This window comes from Meriones unguiculatus, chromosome 11, assembly GCF_030254825.1.
Source record: "Meriones unguiculatus strain TT.TT164.6M chromosome 11, Bangor_MerUng_6.1, whole genome shotgun sequence".
In the NCBI taxonomy this organism is placed as follows: Eukaryota; Metazoa; Chordata; class Mammalia; order Rodentia; family Muridae; genus Meriones; species Meriones unguiculatus.
The window spans coordinates 56,458,164-56,479,085 of NC_083359.1; the positions used below are offsets into that span (position 1 = coordinate 56,458,164).

At 39.4% G+C, this 20,922-nt stretch overlaps 1 protein-coding gene across 6 annotated transcripts in view; it reads right to left on the minus strand.

Moving 5' to 3' along the window:
- Positions 1-20,922, minus strand: part of Ppp1r12b (protein phosphatase 1 regulatory subunit 12B) — a 216,560-nt gene that overhangs the window by 160,035 nt on the left and 35,603 nt on the right. For all 6 annotated transcript variants that reach the window (XM_060364341.1, XM_060364340.1, XM_060364339.1 and 3 more), the window contains exon 2: positions 4,288-4,418. In XM_060364341.1, the coding sequence (XP_060220324.1) occupies positions 4,288-4,418 (131 nt within the window). The remainder of the gene's footprint in view (positions 1-4,287; positions 4,419-20,922) is intronic.

Here is a 20,922-nt window from a genome sequence, read left to right on the forward strand (position 1 = left end):
TAGTCAGATACTTAAAAGAGAAAGAAAAAACTATATAAATCATATTTTATTTGAGTCAACAATTCAATAAACATCAACAATTCAATCAACATTTATTGATCTACCATAATATTTGAAAAATTACATTTTACACAGGTTAGATTTTTTTAAGCAATATATATATATTTGAGCATTTGAGAGTTGGCAAAGGAAAAATAAATAAATAAAAATAAAAGTAAAAGCATAGCTTGGCTTTCTTGGTGCCTAGTATAATAGGCACCAAGCATAATAGGGCCTCAACAAATGTTGATGTATCGACTCTCCACATATACAGCCCGTGGTAGCCCCAATACATATTCACAGATTTGAATACTTGGTCACCACTACTTGAAAGGATTAGAAAGTGTGGTCTTACTGGAGGAAATGTGTCACTGGGAGTGGGCTTGGAGGTTTCAAAAGCCCATGCAAAGCCTAGAGTCTGTCTGTCTGTCTCTCTTCCTGCTGCCTGCAGATCCAGATGTGGAAGTCTCAGCTACCTCTCTAGCTGACAATGGTCTGAACCTAAAAGCCAGCCCCAATTAAATGTCTTCCTTATAAGAATTGCTGTGTTCATGGTGTCTCTTCACAGCAATATAACACTGACTAAAACACAGCTAAGTGGCATTTCATCCCTTAGAGACTCAGAGGAAGACACCTTACTCAACTCTAAAGCTAATTCCCTCTATCTGCATTTTTAAATCTACTGAGTGCCAATTATTGTATCCAATTATTCCTTCATTTCTCCAGAGTCAAGAGTTTTTCTTTTCTGGTTTCTTCCCTTCAAGCCAAATGAGCATTCAACCATAACTTCTGTACCCTGAAAAAAATCAATATACAAATAGTATATATAATAAGCCTGATTGAACTGAAACATATACTCTAATCAAACCCAGCTGCTTACTAGCCTGCAAGGCCCCAATCTTTGACCCCCAGCTCTGCTTCTCAGTGTGAGGTTATTTCCCACAATAGAAGGGAACACTCTCTTCTCATCTCCCTTATAGACAGATACCTTTTACATCTCTCACAGTCCATTTCAAACGCTTTTGCCTTTGAGAATCTTTTGCCTGTTCCCACCAACTGAATTCCCTCTCTCCTGCCTTTAATGCTACCTTCCTGCTCCTGCAAACATTAGCTGCACCTCTTCCACAGCACACACTTTATCCCTTAAAAGGTCAGGTACATCCTTGGGTCACACAGGCTGCCACCTCTCCCCTTTCTGACATTTTCTTGAGCTAATGATCATAAAAACCAGATTCTACCAACGAATACAGCTTCCCATTTCTCCACATTCCCTCCAGTTCAAAGGAGAAAGTAAAAACCTGTGGCACTAACTGTACTGAGAAAGAGTGAACAGCAACATATGCACTAGTAAGCAACAGGAACAGGAGGAGCCTGGTAACCTCAAGTGGCTCAGAACCGCCATTAGTGACACACATGTCCCTGCAAAAAGCCCCGCTGAGCACCGATTAAAGGTATTTTGCTATTATTTCCTAACATTTATTCATTTACTTATTTATTCATTTATTTATTTATCTGTGGATAAGATGGTCAAATGACAACTTGCAGGCCTCAGTTCATTTCCTGCTACCATATAAGTTCCAAGGATCAACCCTGAGCAGTCAGATTTGGTGGCAGGTGCCTTTATTTATTAAGCCACTTCACTGGCTCCCTTTGCTACTCTTAAGGGAAAATGTATGGAAATAAAATGTGTATTTAAAAAAAAAAAAAATCTCAATATATATCAGCATTGCAATAAACTATAAGTCATGCTAAATGTCAATTTGCTGCTTTTGAATTAAACATCATTAGGAACAATCCAGCTAACTAATATTCTCCTTGAACTAAAATGAAAAATAAACTCTAAACACACACACCCATACAGAGTAAAAATCTATGACAAAAAGGATCACCAAGGAATGAAATAGAAAGGCTGTGGGTCTCCTCAATAAAACTAGTTTCTCTGTCCTTCATTCCCACTCCCTTGGAAGCCAGTGACAATTATCCTAGAAATAAGTTTATGGTGTAAGTTCTTCAAGACAAACAGCTGCCAAAGTAGAAAAAGCACACATTTGTACTTTCACTTGGGCTACTGAGGTAGAAGGACTGAAGTTCAAGGGCTGCTGAGGCCAAACAGAGCCCAAGGTCAGCCAGAGGTACAGGCTGATACATGTCTCTAATTAATTAAATTTACAAAATTTTTTTTTACTATTTTGTGTGTATGGGTGTTTTGCTCCAATGAATGTCTATGCACAACATGTGTGCACAGCCCTTGAAAGGCCAGAAGAGGGTGCCAGATCCCCTGGGACTGTAATTAATAGAGGGTTGTAGGCAGCCATGTCAGTGCTACAGATCTAACTCAGGTCTATAGAACAGCAGCCAATATTCAACTTCTGAGTCATTGCTCCATTCCAATCCACAATTAAATAATCATGTTATATAAAGTGTAATTAATTTAAAAAAAGAATAAAAAATTGTTATGGAGAAAAATAAATAAATAAATAAATAAATAAATAAATAAAATTTAAAAATGATGTTATTTCTCTGATCTGTTGTATAAAAATATTACAAGTAAAGACAGTAAAATAAAAACTGTCTAATAAAAATGTGTATATTACAAGGTAAACTAGGGTAGGCCAGCCCGAGCTCCACCCACATCTGCAATGGATTACAGTGAAAGAGCTCACTGTGGGCAGACATTCATATGCATAATAATTTGTGATTGTCACAGATAAACTAACTTCAGTCAAGGTAATATTTGATTGACCAAAGTATTTCTAATTTTAAATTTATTTTTAAAGGTATTATGTTTGTCCTTAAAAATGAATTAAAGAAACCACAGAAAGCACTACAATAATTCTCTATATGCAGCTTCCCATAAAGAAGACACCACCTATTACTCTAATTTTAAGAGTCAGCTGGCCTTAGAAAGATGAGAAAGAAAAAAAAAACAAAATTGAATTCTTGACTGTAATGGGATTTTGTAGCTCACTCATAAACATTCCGCCAGAAATGGAAGCAGGCAGTCTAGGCGATGAACAGGTTCTAGATCTCTCCTGTTACATAATAGGAGGAGGAATGAAGAACAAAGAAAACTCTGCTACCCAGAGGTCTTGGCTGTGGGAGCAATCCAGTTAGCTATCATCCTAAGCAACAACCTATCCACCCCCGGCGCTGGCCTCGTGTGTCACTGCTCTGACATTCCCTGGGTTTAATTCTCCAACTAAGAGTCCATGTGTCAAGAGGAAACTGAGCCATTTAAAGATGCTCCAGGAAACCTGGGCAAATGTAGTTCTCAGACCTTTACATGGATGCCTGTTGTTTACCGAATAAGAAAAAAATGTGCTAGCCCCCACATCATTTAAAATGGACTTCACCAATCTGATTTCCAAAAGACCATACATAGATTTACTTTAGTAATCTAAATTTGCCCTAATTTTAAAAATGCTTGTTGAAATCTTTTTTTCTTTGCCAAGGTTTCTTTCATAACTAGAAATAAAATTCCTGATCATTCTTTAATATACGACATTTATTTTGTGCTTCTCATATAGTAGGTACTATGTGATCAGAATTCATATGCCCTAAGAAAGGCAATCTCTCCAACGGAGGTCAGAAACTACTAACATATTAAACACAGTCATTCAACCACTGGGGAGCACACTGCCAATCACTACCTTGCCTTGGTCCTATGTGCGCCAGTTCATAACTTGCTATTTACTGAAGTAATATTTATCAAAACAAACAAATAAATAGAAACAGGTTTATAGAGAAGTCAAAAAAAATCTACAACTCGCACACATGTGTTCTGCTTTTTGGAAATTAGCCAGACAGCACACCAGGCTAATGCTGCCGCTGAATAGTCTAGAAAATATTAATTACACAAAAGCAGAAGCAAACAAAACTTAGAGTTAAGAACTGTGTGTTTAATAATAATACAAAACACAGTATCAGCTAGCTCTTCATAGTCAACTTTCTGCTTCTGTAAGTTAGAAAGAGTATAACTACTTGTGAGGGCTGGAGAGATAGCTCAGAGGTTAAGGGCATGCGCTGGTCTTCCAAAGGTCCTGAGTTCAATTCCCAGCAGCCAGATGGTGGCTCGCAACCATGAGATCTGGTGCCCTCTTCTGGCCTGCTGGCACACATGCAGGCAGAACACTGAATAAATAATTAAAAATAAATAAATAAATAAATCTTAAAAAAATATTTGTGAAATTCCCTTTCTGAGAAGCAGAGGAGGAGTTTGCAGCAAACCCGCAACAGACGCTCACTCACTCTGCTATGTTGAGATAACCACAGGAGGCTGCTGCATGTAGGGGTGTCCAGCCCTCGTTGTCTTGCTGGTTTACATTGGCTCTGTTCTCCACCAGAAACTTCACCATGTCCAAATTTTCATCAATGCAGGCCTGAAAAGAAAAGCCCATTGATTCATTCACAAGTATTTACTGAGTTCTATTATATACGAGACAGTGCTCTGGACAATGACAGTGGCCAGCACTTCTGATACACTATTTTTCCTATTGAGTGTCTGAAGTATGACTTCTAAACTTAGAAGCACTATTAGATATTATTTTCAGTATTAATGGGAATAGCTGAAACTATTCTACAGTGCTGTAAATGGGTAAGCTACTGCAGCATTTTGTTATAAAAGTTGTGTTAGAAATGTTTTCATGTGTTTTCCTAAATAGCTTCAAGTGACATGGGAAAGTATATTTCTAGGTGCAGACAGAAACTGTTCTCCGCCTTCATAGCAAAAAGTAGGGGAAAACATGTTTTTTAAATAAAGGCTTTTAAATATTTAATAAGCCTAAAATAAATAATCACAATGAAATCTGGTTAATTCAGGCATAGTGGGACATACCATAACCCTAGCATTTGGGAGGCTACAGAAGACTTCAATATTGAGGTCAGTTACAAAGAGGAGATAGGAGGAATAAAGGAGAGAAAAGAAAAGGACAATTTTTCCTGTGTGTTGGCACATGCCTCTAATTCTAGCACTAGAAAGGCAGAGGCAGTGAGATCTCTGTGAGTTTCGAGGATAGCCTGGTCTACAGAGCAAGTTCCAGGACAGCCAAGGCTACACAGAGGGACCTTGTCTCGACAGACCATAAATAAATAAATAATAGATGAATGGATGGATGGACAAATAATGAGGAGATACTTGACAAGTATAACAAAGTAGGAAAATTCAGGACCTAAAAAGAAATGAGACTACTTTTTAAAACCCTGCCTATGACCCAACATAGCAATAAAATGCCTAAATCTTAGCACTCGGGAGGCTGGGGCAGAAGCACTGTCACAAGTTCATGACCACCTGGGCTATGATGAGAAATTATAAGAAGACAGAGTTCCAAAAATAAATAAATAAGAAACCCTGCCCATGATTCCCCTCCTCTATATTTCTTTTTTTTTTTAACCTCCTCTATATTTCAAACAAATCAATAGTTAAAACATTAGCTGAGAAAGAACGCATTAGCCAAATAAAAATTACCTTCTCAATAATATTAGGAAATTGATTGTCATTTCCTGATATTTGTGCTAATGATGTCAAAGCAATAGTGGATAAATTAAAGCAACTGCATCAAGAGACCACTCAACTTAAAACTGATTTTCATGAAGCAATAAAGACTGTTAATTTATGGGCTGGAGAAATGGCTGAGTGATTTAAAGCACTGGTTGCTCTTCCAAAGAACCCAGGTTTGATGCCCAGCACCCACATGTCAGCCTCTTGAATGCTGGGATTAAAAGTGTGCACCACCACACCTGTCGATTAATGAATTTGATGAAACAGAGTAAAACAGTGCATTGACATAACTAACATTTACCAAACTAACAATCTTGAGGGGATAGTTCAGTTGCCTAGCATGAACAAAGCCCTGGGATCAATCCCCAGATCTCATAAACCATGCAAAGTGGTGCATATCTGTAATCCCAGTACAGGCAGGATTAGGAGTTTATCATCATCTTTTGCTGCACAGCAAGTTCAAAGCTAATTTAAGGTACATGAAAACCACCAAAAAAATTTACAACTGTTAGATGTTGATAATCATCTAAGACCAACACCCACCATTGATTGAACAGTCTATTAAAATACCCTGTTTCCAAGTATATAACTATGTAAGACTCATTTTTTTCATATACTTAATAGAAATGTTACAACTATTTGAGTGCAGACAGGAAAGGGAGGGAGACAGAGGGTAAGAGACACAGAGAAACAGAGAGAGAGAGAAAGAAAGAGAGAGAGAGAGAGAGAGAGAGAGAGAGAGAGAGAGATCTCCAGAGGCAGATGGGGGGATTAGGCAGAACAACAATCTCTGAATTACTTTAAATAAAATAAAGTACCCCAACTCTTCAAACCACTCCCCATTTCCTCTACAAAGTGAAGGACAATATATTGTTAAAACCATCAGTGTTTACAGCCAGAACAGAGCTCTGCCAATGCATATGGCCTTGAACAGGGGTACCTAACCAAATTTCAGCGCTCCCATCCACGACAGTGGGAATCTACCCACCCCAGACAGTTGGGAACAGTTCCTGTTGTTTTTAAGCCAATGCATTAACAGCCACACAGACCAAATGTATTTTATCCTCACTCACCATGGCTTACGCCCAGTGCTTATAGGAGGAAAGTAATTTGATTTTAAATATCTCAGAACTAGTCAGATTTAGGAATTTGTATGTCAAATTTCAGAAAGTTCTCTCTCTCATTTTCAGAGTGATGTAGATTCTTAAATCCAGGAGTTTCATTTAAAAAAAAAAAAAGTATGTGCCATGAGTGAACTGGAAATAACCATCCTAGGGTGCTACAAAGCAAGAAAGCCACAGGACTCTGCTGTCTGAACACCTTGGACTACCATTGCTTCTCCTCCACCTGCATTGGTTCCAGGAAGATATGACTAGAGCATGGATGAGAGAGAGGATGCTCCCTGAAATCCTCTCCAATGAATAAGGACTAAATTTAGATGTCCTCTGCCCACTCCATCTGCAGCTGTGCTGCTGACTCATGACTGCAGCATGGTCCATGAGCAGATTCACCCATCTGCAAAGCTCTGCCCATGCCTCTGCCCAGAGCTCTGCTTAAGTCTCCAGACAAGAGCTCGTTCCTTCCTTTGGGAAGGAAGCTAAACAATCTTTGGGTTTTAACTATGACAACAAAAGGGGAACTTCTTTGCCTTGAAGTATAATCTCTTCCACTGTGGCTTAAATGTACTTTTCTTAGCTTGTATTCCTAAAGACATACAAGAATACTACTAAAGTAAATGTTTGTGATAAGCTCTGAAATAGAGGTATGTACTTAACTCTTAAACTCTAAAAGAGTTATTCCAAAAACTGCTTGGTAAATAAAGGTTTTCAGTCAGCGTGTAGTAAAGACATGCTCTATCTAAGCGAAGGTACTTTCTTTTATCAATAATATGGGTACTATGATCTTTCTACTGTACCTAACACTGCTCTCTGGATAGAAGGCCAAAAGTGACTGAGGGTTGACCAAAGCCAGAGTTAATCTGGGAGCACAGGGCCTTACAAAACAAAGTCTTCTGGGTCCCAGAATAGCCTCCAACTGTCAGCACCAGGGAGTGCTGCTTGTGAGGCTGACCTTGCTGCTATGTCTCAGGAGAACTCTAAGGCTGCCTGTTTCGCCTGCAAACAATTCTCACAGAGCCCAGCGCCAGAGGCTGGGTTTAGTACAAGCCTAACTCCCACTTTTGTTTTTATTCTGTGTTTGTTTTAATTTCAATAAATCCTGATGAAAACAGTGTTCTCACTTTTTTTTTGGGGGGGGGGGCTGGCACCAAAAGACACCTCAGGCAGCCCTTAGAACAGGAAAAAACATTAGAAGCCAAGGTACCTGATAAAGACGCTTATCTAGAATGTATAGGGTACATTTAAAACTCAACAGAAGCAACTTAACCTTAAAAATGGGGGAAAAGACTTGAATAAAGAGGTCTCTTTGTTTACAAATGGCCAAAAGTACGTGAAAACATACTTAACACCAACAATCACTGAGGAAATGCAAACCAATACTACAGGTGGCAATTGTCTAAATCCTGAGGCAGCCACAGGCAGATCTCTGAATTCCAGAGCAGCCTAGTCTACATAGTGTGTTCTGAGAGAGTGAGGCTGCATAGTGAGACTCTCTCAAAAATAAAATAAATTAATTAACAAAAAATAAATGTTTTTAAAGGATGTGAAAAAATTAAATCTGTGTCCATTAGTAGAATGGTACAGTTTCTATATATACAGCATGGTGATTCTTTAATACAAAATAAACAACAAGCCCCGCAATTACCATTTCTATCCAAAAGTGGAGACTGTATCATAAAAATCAAAATTTGAAAGCAGTGTGTCAAAGAGATATCTGTACAGCCACATTCATGGAAGCATTTGCTCATATCCTAAACTGTAGAAATAACAAGAGTCCATTAACAGATGAACAGATAAGCTACATGTGGTAATAAATATAACACACATATCCAAGAAGGAATATGGCCCTACTGACACCTTGGTTTCAGATATCTGTTTTCCAGAACTGAGAAGAACAATTTTCTGTTGTTGAAAGCCAACAAGTTTGTGGTAGTATGTTACAGAAGACACAGGAAACGTCAAGTTGACACAGATGTAGAATCCAAATCTAGAGACTGCCTTATTCTCAACTTTTTGCTGTATTGACAATATCAGCAGTGTCTGATCCCTTCTTGTCCAAATGAAAAAGTTCACCCCAAAGATTACACAACTCTTCAAAATAATATGTAAATATAATGCTTTCATTTTTTTTTTTTTAACCCAAGCTTTTTCAAACAGTAAAGCCCTGACAAGTCTAACCCCTTGGTTCTCCCATTAGCATGAGGGAAAGACAGATGAGATAGGGTATCATGTAGCCCAGGTTTCAGATTCACTATATATTGGAGGATGGCCTTAAGTTCCTGGTCCTCCTGCCAAGTAGTGGAATACAGGTTTGTGTAACGACACCCAGATTTGTTAGAGGTATTCTGGCTAAATACCAAAACAAAAATTAAACCTAGAGTAGGGAGTAATGCTGGTAAGCTCCCTGTGAACCCCAAATCTGTAAGTTCAAAATCCTTTTGGTCCAGTAAAGTAACTTTATCATATGTCAAGAAAGTCTACAGGTAAATTAAAGATGGTAGTGCTATATTAGGAAGTTTGGAAATCTCCGCCATCAGAGATGGTACAAGAGGCTTTAACATATGTTAAAGACTGACTCAAGACTGACTTGATGCAACACTTCAGTCCGTCCTTCCAAGTACCTGACTCTCCATTCTAAACATGACACAATGTAACTGCTGCTTGACTAAGAATCATTATAGCAGTCCACTCCACTGTGACAGGTGACTCCAGCTGCTGTAGGTCCTGTGTGAAAGATTCAGAAGCCTCTAGCAGAGAATGTCTGGCTCTCAGATGCTATGAACTATATCTGACTATGTACTCACTGGTCAGGCAGGCTTTGGACACAGATCAGTGGCCTTTCAAACAGAGATGGCCAAGAGACTGTGGCAGTGAAGAATTTTCCATTAGCTAGGCATAGTGACACATGCCTCCTAACTCAGCACTCAAGAAAGCTAAGGCAGAAAGACTGACAAGTTCAGTGCCTCCCTAGCCACACAGTGAGGTTGAGGCAGCTACAGCTATATAGTGATATTTTTTCTTAGAACACAAAACAAAAAATCCCATCAACTGTCATACTGATTATAATTTTTGTTCTTGGTAGACTAGCATATAATTTCAAGACTACAAATGTTTATAAATTAATACCAGAGAACATCTTCCTTCCCTTAACAACAAACATGGTACCCGATATGGCCTAGGGCTTAATAATACTTAAGTTTCAAAACCATGAGCCTGCAAGATGGCTCTGTAGGTAAAGATGCTTACCACCAAACCTGATAAATTGAGTTTAATCCTGGGAAACCACATGGTAGAAGGAAAGAACCAGCTACCGTAAACTGTACTCACCATAAACCATAAACACGCACATGTGTGTGCATACACAAGTAAACATAGTTTTAAAATTGTTAAATAAAGCTAAAAAGAAAAATATTTAAAAAAGGATCTATTAAAATTACAGCACCCTTTTCAAGGCCAGTGCCATCTTCACACAGCAGATTTGTGCTCCAACCCCCAAGTCTCCACTCAGTGCTCCTGAGAGTCCTAACTTTGAGGAACTATTAATAAATGAGGCCTATTACTACTGGTAAAAAGACTAGGGGTCATTATTTTTCTTAGAACAAAGAAAAAAACATATTTGAATAACTCTAATTCGTATTTTTTATTTGTTTTGTGGTACTGCAGGCCAAGCACATACTAGGCAAGGGCCCCTAACACTGAGATCTATCATGGGCACTTCTTTTTGAAGGGCAGGCAACAAAATGGTGTTTGACACCATACCTGACAACCTAAATCCAAGCTCTAGGATCTACACGGTGGAAGGAAAACACTGACTCCAGCAAGCTGTTCTCTGACCCTCACAGAAGCACCATATCACACACACAAACACAAATAAACAAATGTAACTTTTAAAAAGGATTAACTTATTCTGTATAACTTAATGACTTATTCGATGTTATGTATTCAATTGCAGCACCAACAAAATAAATGTTTTCTATCTACCAAAATAGAAGCATCCAAACTTGAGTTCATGGGCCAGGATAAGACACTACTTGGCTCATGAAATATTTGTAAAACTTGATCCCATCTCTTTAGAATTTTTTTAACATATATAGTGTAATTTGTTATTAGTCTAAACCTCTAAAAATTTCGTTTGAGGAAATTGGTCAATTAGTGAAACTGGACTGCCCACTCCAAATCAGACTAAGTATAAAATATAAACTGCAAAGAGCTCACTAAAGTACTTCATTACCATTCTATTTATTAGCACGGGTCTGGATTAGAAACCTCCTAATATCTTGGCTACCTGTTCTAGACACAGCCCCCCAAAGGTCTATTCTTCTGCCAACTTGGCATGTAGAATAAATTGCTGTTCCGTGGCGAGGGATTTTTGTATTTAACTCCAGATCACTCTGTGCCCATAAACAAGTGTTTCACAAGCCGCAGGAGTACAGCTTGAAAGCCATGGCATGGGCAAAGATCCACAGCTGTCAAGTGAGGCTTGGGAAAAGAAGACAGGCAGTTCTGCAGCCCAAGCTGGGAAAGGCATGGAAACTACAAAGAAAAATAGGAAGTTCAGATTCACTCAGTACAAATCAATACACAAAATTTTAACCTAAAGGGACCTATTACACGAGAAAGTATTTTCTCAGAATATTTTCAAAAGGAGTTTTATACAGCCAAAATATATTGGACCTTGTCACTTTCATGCCCCGCAATTCTGTACACTCTACACTGTAAAAGATACTAAACAAAATAGTTATATAACCCTATGTAGTACACTATACTAGTTGAAAGTTAAAAATAGACTATGGAACCTGAATTCCTGTATTCAGCTCCCAGCCTGCTGATGAGTAGTTCAGTGATCTTTTTAAACAAGATGCCCTTTAGCTGCTGCTGCTGTTGCTTCAATTTTTTTTCAAGACAGGGTTTATCTTTGTAGGCTTGGCTGTCCTGGACTCACTTTGTAGACCAGGCTGGCCTTGAACTCACAGAGATCTGCCTGCCTCTACTTCCCAAGTGCTGGGATTAAAGCTATGAACCACCATGCTGGGCTTAAGAGTCAGCTTCTTTACACATGAAAACTATCATGCAAATAACTGTAAGGACTTCATAGGATCCCAATTAGGAAAGAATGAGTTAATGTACATAAAACACTGAGCACACAGTCACATGCTATGTAAACAGTTGCTATCACTACACATGTAACAGTGTCCAAGAGTCTGACTCTTTTCCACATGGAAATCAAAATAAATATGTCTGTATACATATATACTTACAACAGTAAGCATAAATACAGTGTGAACTCTACATGAGTTCCAAATAGACCATACTCAGGGTTCACTAGTAACAAAAGTAAATGAATTTATTGGGAAAAAAAGGAAAAGCAATGGGCTAGGACTTCTGTGCATCATAATGAGATTTAGAAATGAGAGCAGGTTTGACCATAACACAGTCACTGGCTACAGATGCAAGTCTACTATTAGTATGTGTTTAAAAAACTAACAAGACGGAGATTTATAAATAAGTTCCAGATACTGATTCACATTACCAAAAGAACAGGCTAAGGATCTGTCAGTGTTCTCATACTTTTCCATTTAGTCATATAACAAACATTTACAGACACATCCTCTGTTGTTCCAGACACAGTGGTTTGGAAGACATGGAGGAATAAACATGAATAAGGTTCTGCAATTTAGTGGGGGCATGAGAAGTGAGAACAATCCTACCCAGTTCCGGGAATGGTGCTGTAATATGAAATGATCCATAAGAACAAGTCTCACGGTACACGACAAGAAGTTACTGCGCTGCAGAGAGCCCGGAAGGATGTAGCACACAATGGAAATATGACTTACATGTTATGAAGGAGAAATTAACCAACTAGAAAGGCAGCATACACAAAGCTCTTCAGAACAGAGAAAAATGTCACTTTTTTTTTTTAAAGGGTAAGAATTTGGCATACTTGAACTCAAATGGAAGAGGGACATATATGGAAATCTAAGTAAGACTTTATCTGCCAGACTGAAATGTTTGAACTTGACCCTGCAGGCTAGTGGGAAGAGGAGTGGGTACAGTATGCTGGTAGCTAAGAAGGTTTTTGTATCCTACTTCTTTCCTTCGGGCAAGGGGGAGAAGAGAGTGATCCCACCAGGGTTATACCCAAAAGTGTGACTGCAGTGGGAATGCAAAGACTGAACTTTTGCCAGGAAAAACTCAAAAGAAAGCCACCACTCGGGCCACTAATCCAGACTACTGAGGATGAGCTACTGAAGTAAGGTATTGCCAAGGGAGCTGTGGGGGGGGGGAGAAGATGGATTTGAGAAGCATCCTGGGTGGGGATGGTTAGAGTGGTGGTGGTTAGAAAGAACAGCACTGAGATTTTTCAAACTTGGGGCTATAGTTAAGTGTGACAGCACTGAACCAAACAATGTATAAGGAAGTCTTAGAGAAGACTTCTCTTTCTAGTCCATTCTACTGCTAATTTATTTTGAAGCCTATGTTCAGCCTAACTATGTGCAGCAAACTAGCATGTGCTGCTATCCTTCCCAGGTTAAATAATCCTAAAGGGAGCCTGGAGATATGGGTGCCAAGCGGCGCAACCTCACAGCTGTTCCCTGACCCACAGCAAAGTCCTGGGTGGGTCAGTGTCATAAATACTGTGACAGGCCCTGGCAAGGAACATTGTTGTACAACAGCCATACAACAGGGGAACTGAGGTTACGGGTAGATGCTCTCAACCACAGCTGAAATCCCTTTAAAGCCACAGGTTAATAATGACAGTGGCAATTTTATAAGAGGATATCCCAACTTCTTCTCTTAACTTGAAATCTTAGTAATATAAAGTGGTTGGCAAAGGTATTTTACAAATAAAGTTCTTTTGGTTTTTGTTTGTTTGTTTGTTTGTTTGTTTGTTTTTACTGAGGCAGGGTCTTACTAAGCAGACCAGGCTGGCCTCAGATTTGCGGCTATTGTGCTTCTGCTTGCAGCGTGGTAGGATTCAGGTATGTGTCACCAGGCCTAGCTAAAAAGAGTTTGTTTGGTTTGTTTTTCAAGACAAGTTTTCTCTGTGTAGCCCTGGCTGTCCTTGAACTCAGAAATCCACCTGCCTCTGCCTCCTGATTGTAGAGATTAAAGGTGTGTGCCACCACAGCTCAGCTAAGACTGTTTTTGTTTTTTTTTTGTTTTTGTTTTTGTTTTTTTTTTTTAAGACAGAGTTTCACTCTGTAGCCCTTGCTGGCCTAGAACTTACAGACCAGGCTGGTCTTGAACTCAGAAATTCATCTGCCTCTGTCCTTAGAGTACTTAAGGCATACCTGCCTAAAAAGTTTTTAATACATTTTTCCAATATCTGAAATCCAACCATGGTAAGATATGCCCACTACCTCAGCACTTGGAAAGCTAAAACAGGATGATCATAAATTCTAGGTCTGGCTGCCATAGTGACATTCCGCCAGAAAGAAACTTTGGGAGAAGAAGATGGTATGGGGAAATCCAAACTGGGCATGGTGATAAATGCCTATAACTCTATCACTTGTGAGGCAGAAGAAGACCCTGCCTCAAAAAGACCCAGAATGAGCCAGTGAGATAACTCAGTAGGTGAGGGTACTTGCTGATAAGCCTGAACCTAAATTCAATACCCAGGAATCCATACAGGAAAGAAAGAAAACTGACTTCTTCAATGTGTCTTCTAACCTATACACACACATAATTATATAATACCAGCACTGGGTAGGAAATGGGAGCAGAACCAGGCAAATTCCAGGGGTTTGCTGGCCAGCCACCAATCTAGCTGAAACAGCAAACTCCAGGTTCAATGAAAGAACATGTCTCAAAAAGCAAGGCAGACCGTAATAGAGGAAGATACCATAAATCAGTGTGTGACCCCCATGAGCATATACAGAGGTGAGCATGCAAAGCACACCACACACACACACACACACCACATACACACAGAGACACTAACATGCATGCGTGTGCCCAATATGATGATGATGATGATGATGATGATGATGATGATGATGATGATGATGACAACAATGACAAAAATACTTTTTAGCTGGGCAGTGGTAATGCATACCTTTAATCCCAGCACTCAGGAGGCAGAGGCAGATGGATCTCTGAGTTCCAGGCCAGCCTGGTCTACAGAGTGAGTTCCATGACATCCAGGGCTACACATAAAAACCCTGTCACAAAAAAGAAAAGCATAAAACAAAACAAACAAACAAAAATCCCAGTCACTTTAAAAAATCTTGGGCTTGAGAGAGCTGAGCAGTTAAGGAACACTGGCTATTCTTCCAAAGGACCAGATTCAATTCCAGCACCCACAGGGTAGCTCACAACCATCTATAACTCCAGCTTCAGGGGATGCAACTCCCTCTTCTAGCCTCCAAGGACAACATATGCATGTGGTACACACAGACATACATGCAGGCAAAACACCCATACATAAAAATAAAAACAAAGTTTTTTTTTTTTTTTCTTAATTAATTTGTGTCGGTACTGGAGCCAGATTTCCACAAAGTACCAACTGGAAGAAGTTTAATAAAAGCTGCTTCTTTGGGTAGACCATGAGGACACAAACAGCCCCACCATGATCTCCACCACTCTGGCCTGCATTGCTAATTCACACTACCTACTGGGTATTCCCCCAAACACAGCAAAGTGGAAAGAATTTCACAACAAACATCCACATAGCCAGTAAGTTCACTGTTAATACTGCATCACACCTGCCTTAATGAAATCAATCCCTTATCCATTCATCACAGTTCAGACATAATTCACACACACTTCAGACATAACTTCTCCACATACTTCACTACATATACCAACACTACACTTCAATATTTGTTTACAGTATAATTTTTCTTTTTAAATAAAATTTGCATACAGTGAAAACAACAAAGCTAATGTCTGTATTAATTGAGTTTTGACAAATGTCCATACTTGGTGGCCACCATTTTGGGTTGATTCTCTGGGGTATCTAACCCTTTGCACAAATCAATGTTGGTTTTTTTTGTTTTGTTTTGTTTTGTTTTGTTTTGTTTTCTGTACTACTCTGAACTCAGCACTGTCCAAAAACAAGGAAATATTGACTATGAGCTTTTTAAAACTGCAATTGACTTTCTGTGGGATCTTAACAGTATGAATTTGCACATAGCCAAGTTTGCACCTGGTAATACACATTGACCTCTCCAACTGGTTTAGAAGACATTAGTGGGTAAGACTGGAAATCTAAACAACATTCCTCCTGAAAGCTCCAAGCTCAAGAAAGCATGCCCTAAAGGGAGAGAAGTGGAATAATTAATACAAGGTGATCAATTACACAAATATCTTTTGAGTTCATATACAATAAAGTTAAATTCTACTTTTCCTGAGCAGCTTGATGCTAAACTCACAAGGGAAGCTTCTGGAATTTAATTGGTTAGAAAAGCCACTCATTTCCAAGCTCAGGAATAAGATAGTTCCAAGAACAGAGCAATGAGCAGGAGGAACCTCATAGAGTAATATGGATAAGCAGACAGGGATCTGAAAAACGGTTCAACATCTGTTTTAAGGCAAAGACTTTCTGTACAGCCAGGTAGTGCAACAGCATCACTTCATGGGAATGAAAATGAGAAATGTACCCTGACTCTTCTGATGGGAAGTGCTTACTTATCTGCAATCCAATCCAAGCCTCCTGGAACACATCACCGGCAGTGGGCTCAGAGTTAGGTAGAGCTTGCCAGTGCTGTATTTCAGACGCTGTTGCAGAGGTGACAACGGCTAAGGAGAGATCGTGTGTTGCCTTGCTCTTTCCATCTCATTTATGAAGTGGCCCCAAGTGCAAGCTCTGAGCAAATGTCTATCTAGGATAGAGATGGAGGGCAGGTCTTAGAACAGAATCTCCATTCTGCAAGATACTGTAGAAGCAAAAGACTCTGACTTTAACATGACACAGCCCATCCCAACTAAATTTCCTGGCTGTAAGATAGACACAAATGTAACTTTCTTTCAGGGTTATGTGTGGACAAGGTGAACATAAAAACAAAAATTTAAAGGATAGTTAGTGCAAAGGGCATACAGTTTAGTAAGGGAACATTTGTCCAGCATACATGGGTCCTTGGGTTCAATTCACAGCACCATAAAGAAAGAAAAGAAGGGAGTGAGGGAGGGAAGAACGGAGAAAGGGAGGGAAGGAAAAAGAAAAACACCTGTATTTGAATCCAACTATTACTATTAATATATGATTATTGTGTTTTGGTTATGATGGCTCAAGATGGTAATCTCAGCAATTAGAAGATTGTGGAAGGAGGAAAACCGTTTAAGGCCAGCCTGGGTTACACAGTAAGAACTTGCCTCAAAAAGATCAATAACATATTTTTTTAAATTTCCTTATTTTAAAAGTGTGGGTTTCAAAAGAGCCAAATAGAAGGCTTTCATGGATCATAGGCTGTAATGAACACTAAACCCAACCACTGTAATATACATTGTAGCCATATATAAGTAGCTATATTCCAATAAAATTTTCTGGACACCAAAATTTGAATTTCATGTATGTTTTACATAAAAATTTTTTTAAAAAACCCTCTCAATTCTCTAAGCTTATTAGAACAAAAACAAAAAGTTAGCTTATAGGGTATACCATAAAACAAGAAAAACTTACACAAAACAATAGTAACAACTAAACAGGTAGTAGGGAGGATGTGGCCTAAAAGCTGGATGTTTGTTGCTGACCCCTGATTTAAAACTTTAGCCAGAAAGTCTGAATCCAAATGACAGCTGGGAAACCGAAGAGGAGTAAAGATGTAGTCTAACTTATCAAGCTTCTTTCTGTATCATTTATCTCATCATTGAAATGGAAATAACAATAATTGTCTCTCTTTTAGCATAAAGAGCAGCGCATGTCCTAATCTGGCCTAGGCTGGGACACTTACTAATACCTTAGCAGGCCCCTGAAGACAGATATTAGTGACCCTGAACCACTCCCATGTATGTTCTAACAATTCCCCAAACGCCTCAATGCATTACACACTTCATTGTCTCTGCCAAGATCAGAGCGTCTATAGCCTCAAAGTCTTACTTCAACATCACTCTTTGTATGGAGCCTGCCTAACTGCTCTTCCAATCCTGGCAGGTAGGAACCACCATCTCCTGCTTTCAGTCACCAATGGCAGCATACTGCATTTTATTGTAGTTACCTCTGATAGACTAAGTCCCAGACAGACTCCTTCCATATGATGGAATTGTATTGTATTCCATATGATGGAATTGTATGATGGTAATTGTATTCCAGCACCTAGCATAGTGCTCTACACAAAAAGCATATGCTTTCTTCGCAGCATTACTAAGAGTAGGAAGGTAACCCAATGCAATAACAACTAGAATAGAAATCGCCTTATTATGCGAGACATGTTGGCACATCCAGTGTTCATCCTGGTTACTAGTTGGTAGCAAATATCTAATAAGCCACACACTGATAATTACAATACTAACATTTAGCAATTCAAAAGCCTATTTTCAATCTAAACACACACACAAATCTGGGATGGTAGTGGAGGAAAGAGGAAACTAACCAAAGAAATCTGAAAACTCCACACTGCATATGCAAAAAAAAACCAAGAAATTACCAGAATTGAGGCCCTTTTCTGAAGCTGCTCTTAAATTCTTAGGCAAACAGTCAATAGACAAAGGTATGCTTTCTCACCTATTCAGGATTCTAACTTCAAGAGTTACTTGGCCAACCCAAGGCTCTTGCCATTTTCACCAGGCCAGGGTGTTCTGCCCTCTGCTTATACTACTGCCAGGCATGTCATGCTACTATGCCCAATACTCCTGTGCCAGATACAACACAATCCAACAGAAGTGCCCTGTGTCTGCTAAACACTGAACTAACCAACATGCTTAGCATACTGTCTCTAAAAACTCAAAGCTGTTTCAAAGAAGAAAGCTAAACAATGAACCTTTCCAAAAGGCAATTTACTGTCATCAAAACCAGTCAAATGTTTTATAGCTATGTACAGAGAATCCAGTGAAGACTCAGGTTACTGCCTACAAACTAACACAAATGGAGCCGTGAGGATACACAAGGAGCTTTAGATTGCCTCCGTTTTCTAAGTTACTGTCACATTTGTAAATTCTCTACAGGTTGCTGTGGAAGTAATATCAGAATTGATTTTTTTCTTGGCTTTCTGTTTTGATTGTTGCTGTAGTGCTGCTGGTGGCAGTGGGCATTATTAGGTACACTAGCTGAGAAGAATCAGTTTCTCCAGACGCCCCTTTCTCTGTTTCAAAATGAAATACAAGACTATAATGTGGAATGGCAACTACAGAAAGCTTCTTTTCCCTATGTTGCTTTTTGTAGGGATATTTGCAACAATAGAAAGGAAATGAGAACAGATAGAGAACACCATTGCACCCAGCAGAAGGAAATGAGATTGAATGCTCTGACATAGGCAGAGTGATTTGGAGGCAGACTAAAGAAATGTCTGTAATCCCAGCACCAGGAAGGCAGAGTTGGCAAGATAACCCCAAAGTCAGACCCAGCCTGATTTAAACATTGAGTTCCAGGCCATGTGGACTGTAGAGACAGACTCAGACCAACAAAATGTTATAGAAACAGAGTTAGCAGTAGGAATACTAATAATGTTTACTGTCTATTAAGTACTTACTGTAGATTGAGCACTGTCCCATATATTTGTTCATTTAATTCTCCCAGCAAGCGTATAAGTGGGGCATTACTATTTTCATTTTTCAGAGTTCTAACTTGCTTAAGGTCTCATGGATGAAAATGAAACAAGCATTCGAATCTAGTCACTATGGCTCATAGCCTTCATTCTGATCTACACTTAGTATAGCAACCTTCAACTCATAAAGACTTTGACACGCCAGTTTGTTTAAAAACGTTCTTGGTGCTATGAGAAAACACACACACACACACACACACACACACAGAAAAGGTCAGAATAGGCCTGTTCACAGAAGAGGGAAGCAAAGATGTAGGATGACATTATCTATTGAGAAAAGGGAAAAGGGTTGGCTGAAGGTTGAGGTATGCAAACAGTGTAAAATGACCCTTTCAGAGCAAAGACAGGAACACACAGTAGGGTTTGAAACAATGGCCTTGTCAGACACTGCACACGTGGTACACAAACATGCATGCATGCAAAATACCCAGACATAAAATAAATCTTTTTTTAGTGAAAATCTAATAGTGATGGTTTGTCTTCACCAGCTCACTGAAAGGTTTCAGATAGGTGTTCAAGGAATACTGAGATGAATTCTTTGGGGGTAAGAAGTTTATTAAAAGTCATTAATATCAGAGACTGACAGGTAGGCAATGGCATGGCAGGTTTAGGGTAGAAATGTTCAGGCCCCAGTACCTAGACAGACAGCATGGCAGGTACTCTGAAGATAGGAAGTCATGGCCCACTTGGCAGGAGTAGGTCTGACTTCACAGCACAAACCTGCAGCCAGGCTCTCTGACACGCAGGCATAAGGCAGGGAAGTAGTGGGGAGCAGGATGTGTGGCCATCAATGCCCCCTCTTTGATACAAACTCACTTCCCCAGGTGAGAAACCCTGGCACCTTCAAGTCTGTTAGCTCAAGGGTCACCATATCTCAGTAGGGTTTGTATAGGGTTGCTGTGGGTATTTCAGTCTGTGTGGGTGACTGGATTTATACATGCCTACAGTCACACTGAGGCAATCTGAGCCAGAATGGTTCCCTACAAGATAATTAATCCTATCTCACAAAATTGACTTCTAGCCATCATGGGACTGGACCATTAAGGCTAGAGAAGGTTGGTTTGATTTTTAAAGCAAGGTTTTGTTTTGTTTTGTTTCATCTCCTCTCCAACCCACTTGCCCTTCTGTTTTCTACCATAAGTTGAAGCAATCCAAGATCCTCACTAGAAGCCAAGCAGATGCCTTTAACGTGTCCTTGACTTCCCAGCTTCCAAAGCAGTGAGTCAAAAGAAGTCTTTTCTCTTATAAATTACTCAGCTTCAGAATCTGCTGCTGCAACAGAAAATGAACTAAGACACACTGTCTCCAGCTCAGTGTACATCCTGTACAATGCTGTCTAGACACTGGAATGCTTAAACAAGATGTCTTTCCCAAGTCTAGAATTTTAAAAACATAAATGGAAACATATTCTACATGTTTTCTATAAGGTGCTCTGTACTTGGATTGGTTTATGTTGGTCTACTGTTTTATTCATAACCACAAAATATGTCCGTACTTGGCCGAGCAGTGGTAGCATATACCTTTAATCCCAGTGCTCAAGAGGCAAAGGCAGGCGGATCTCTGCGGG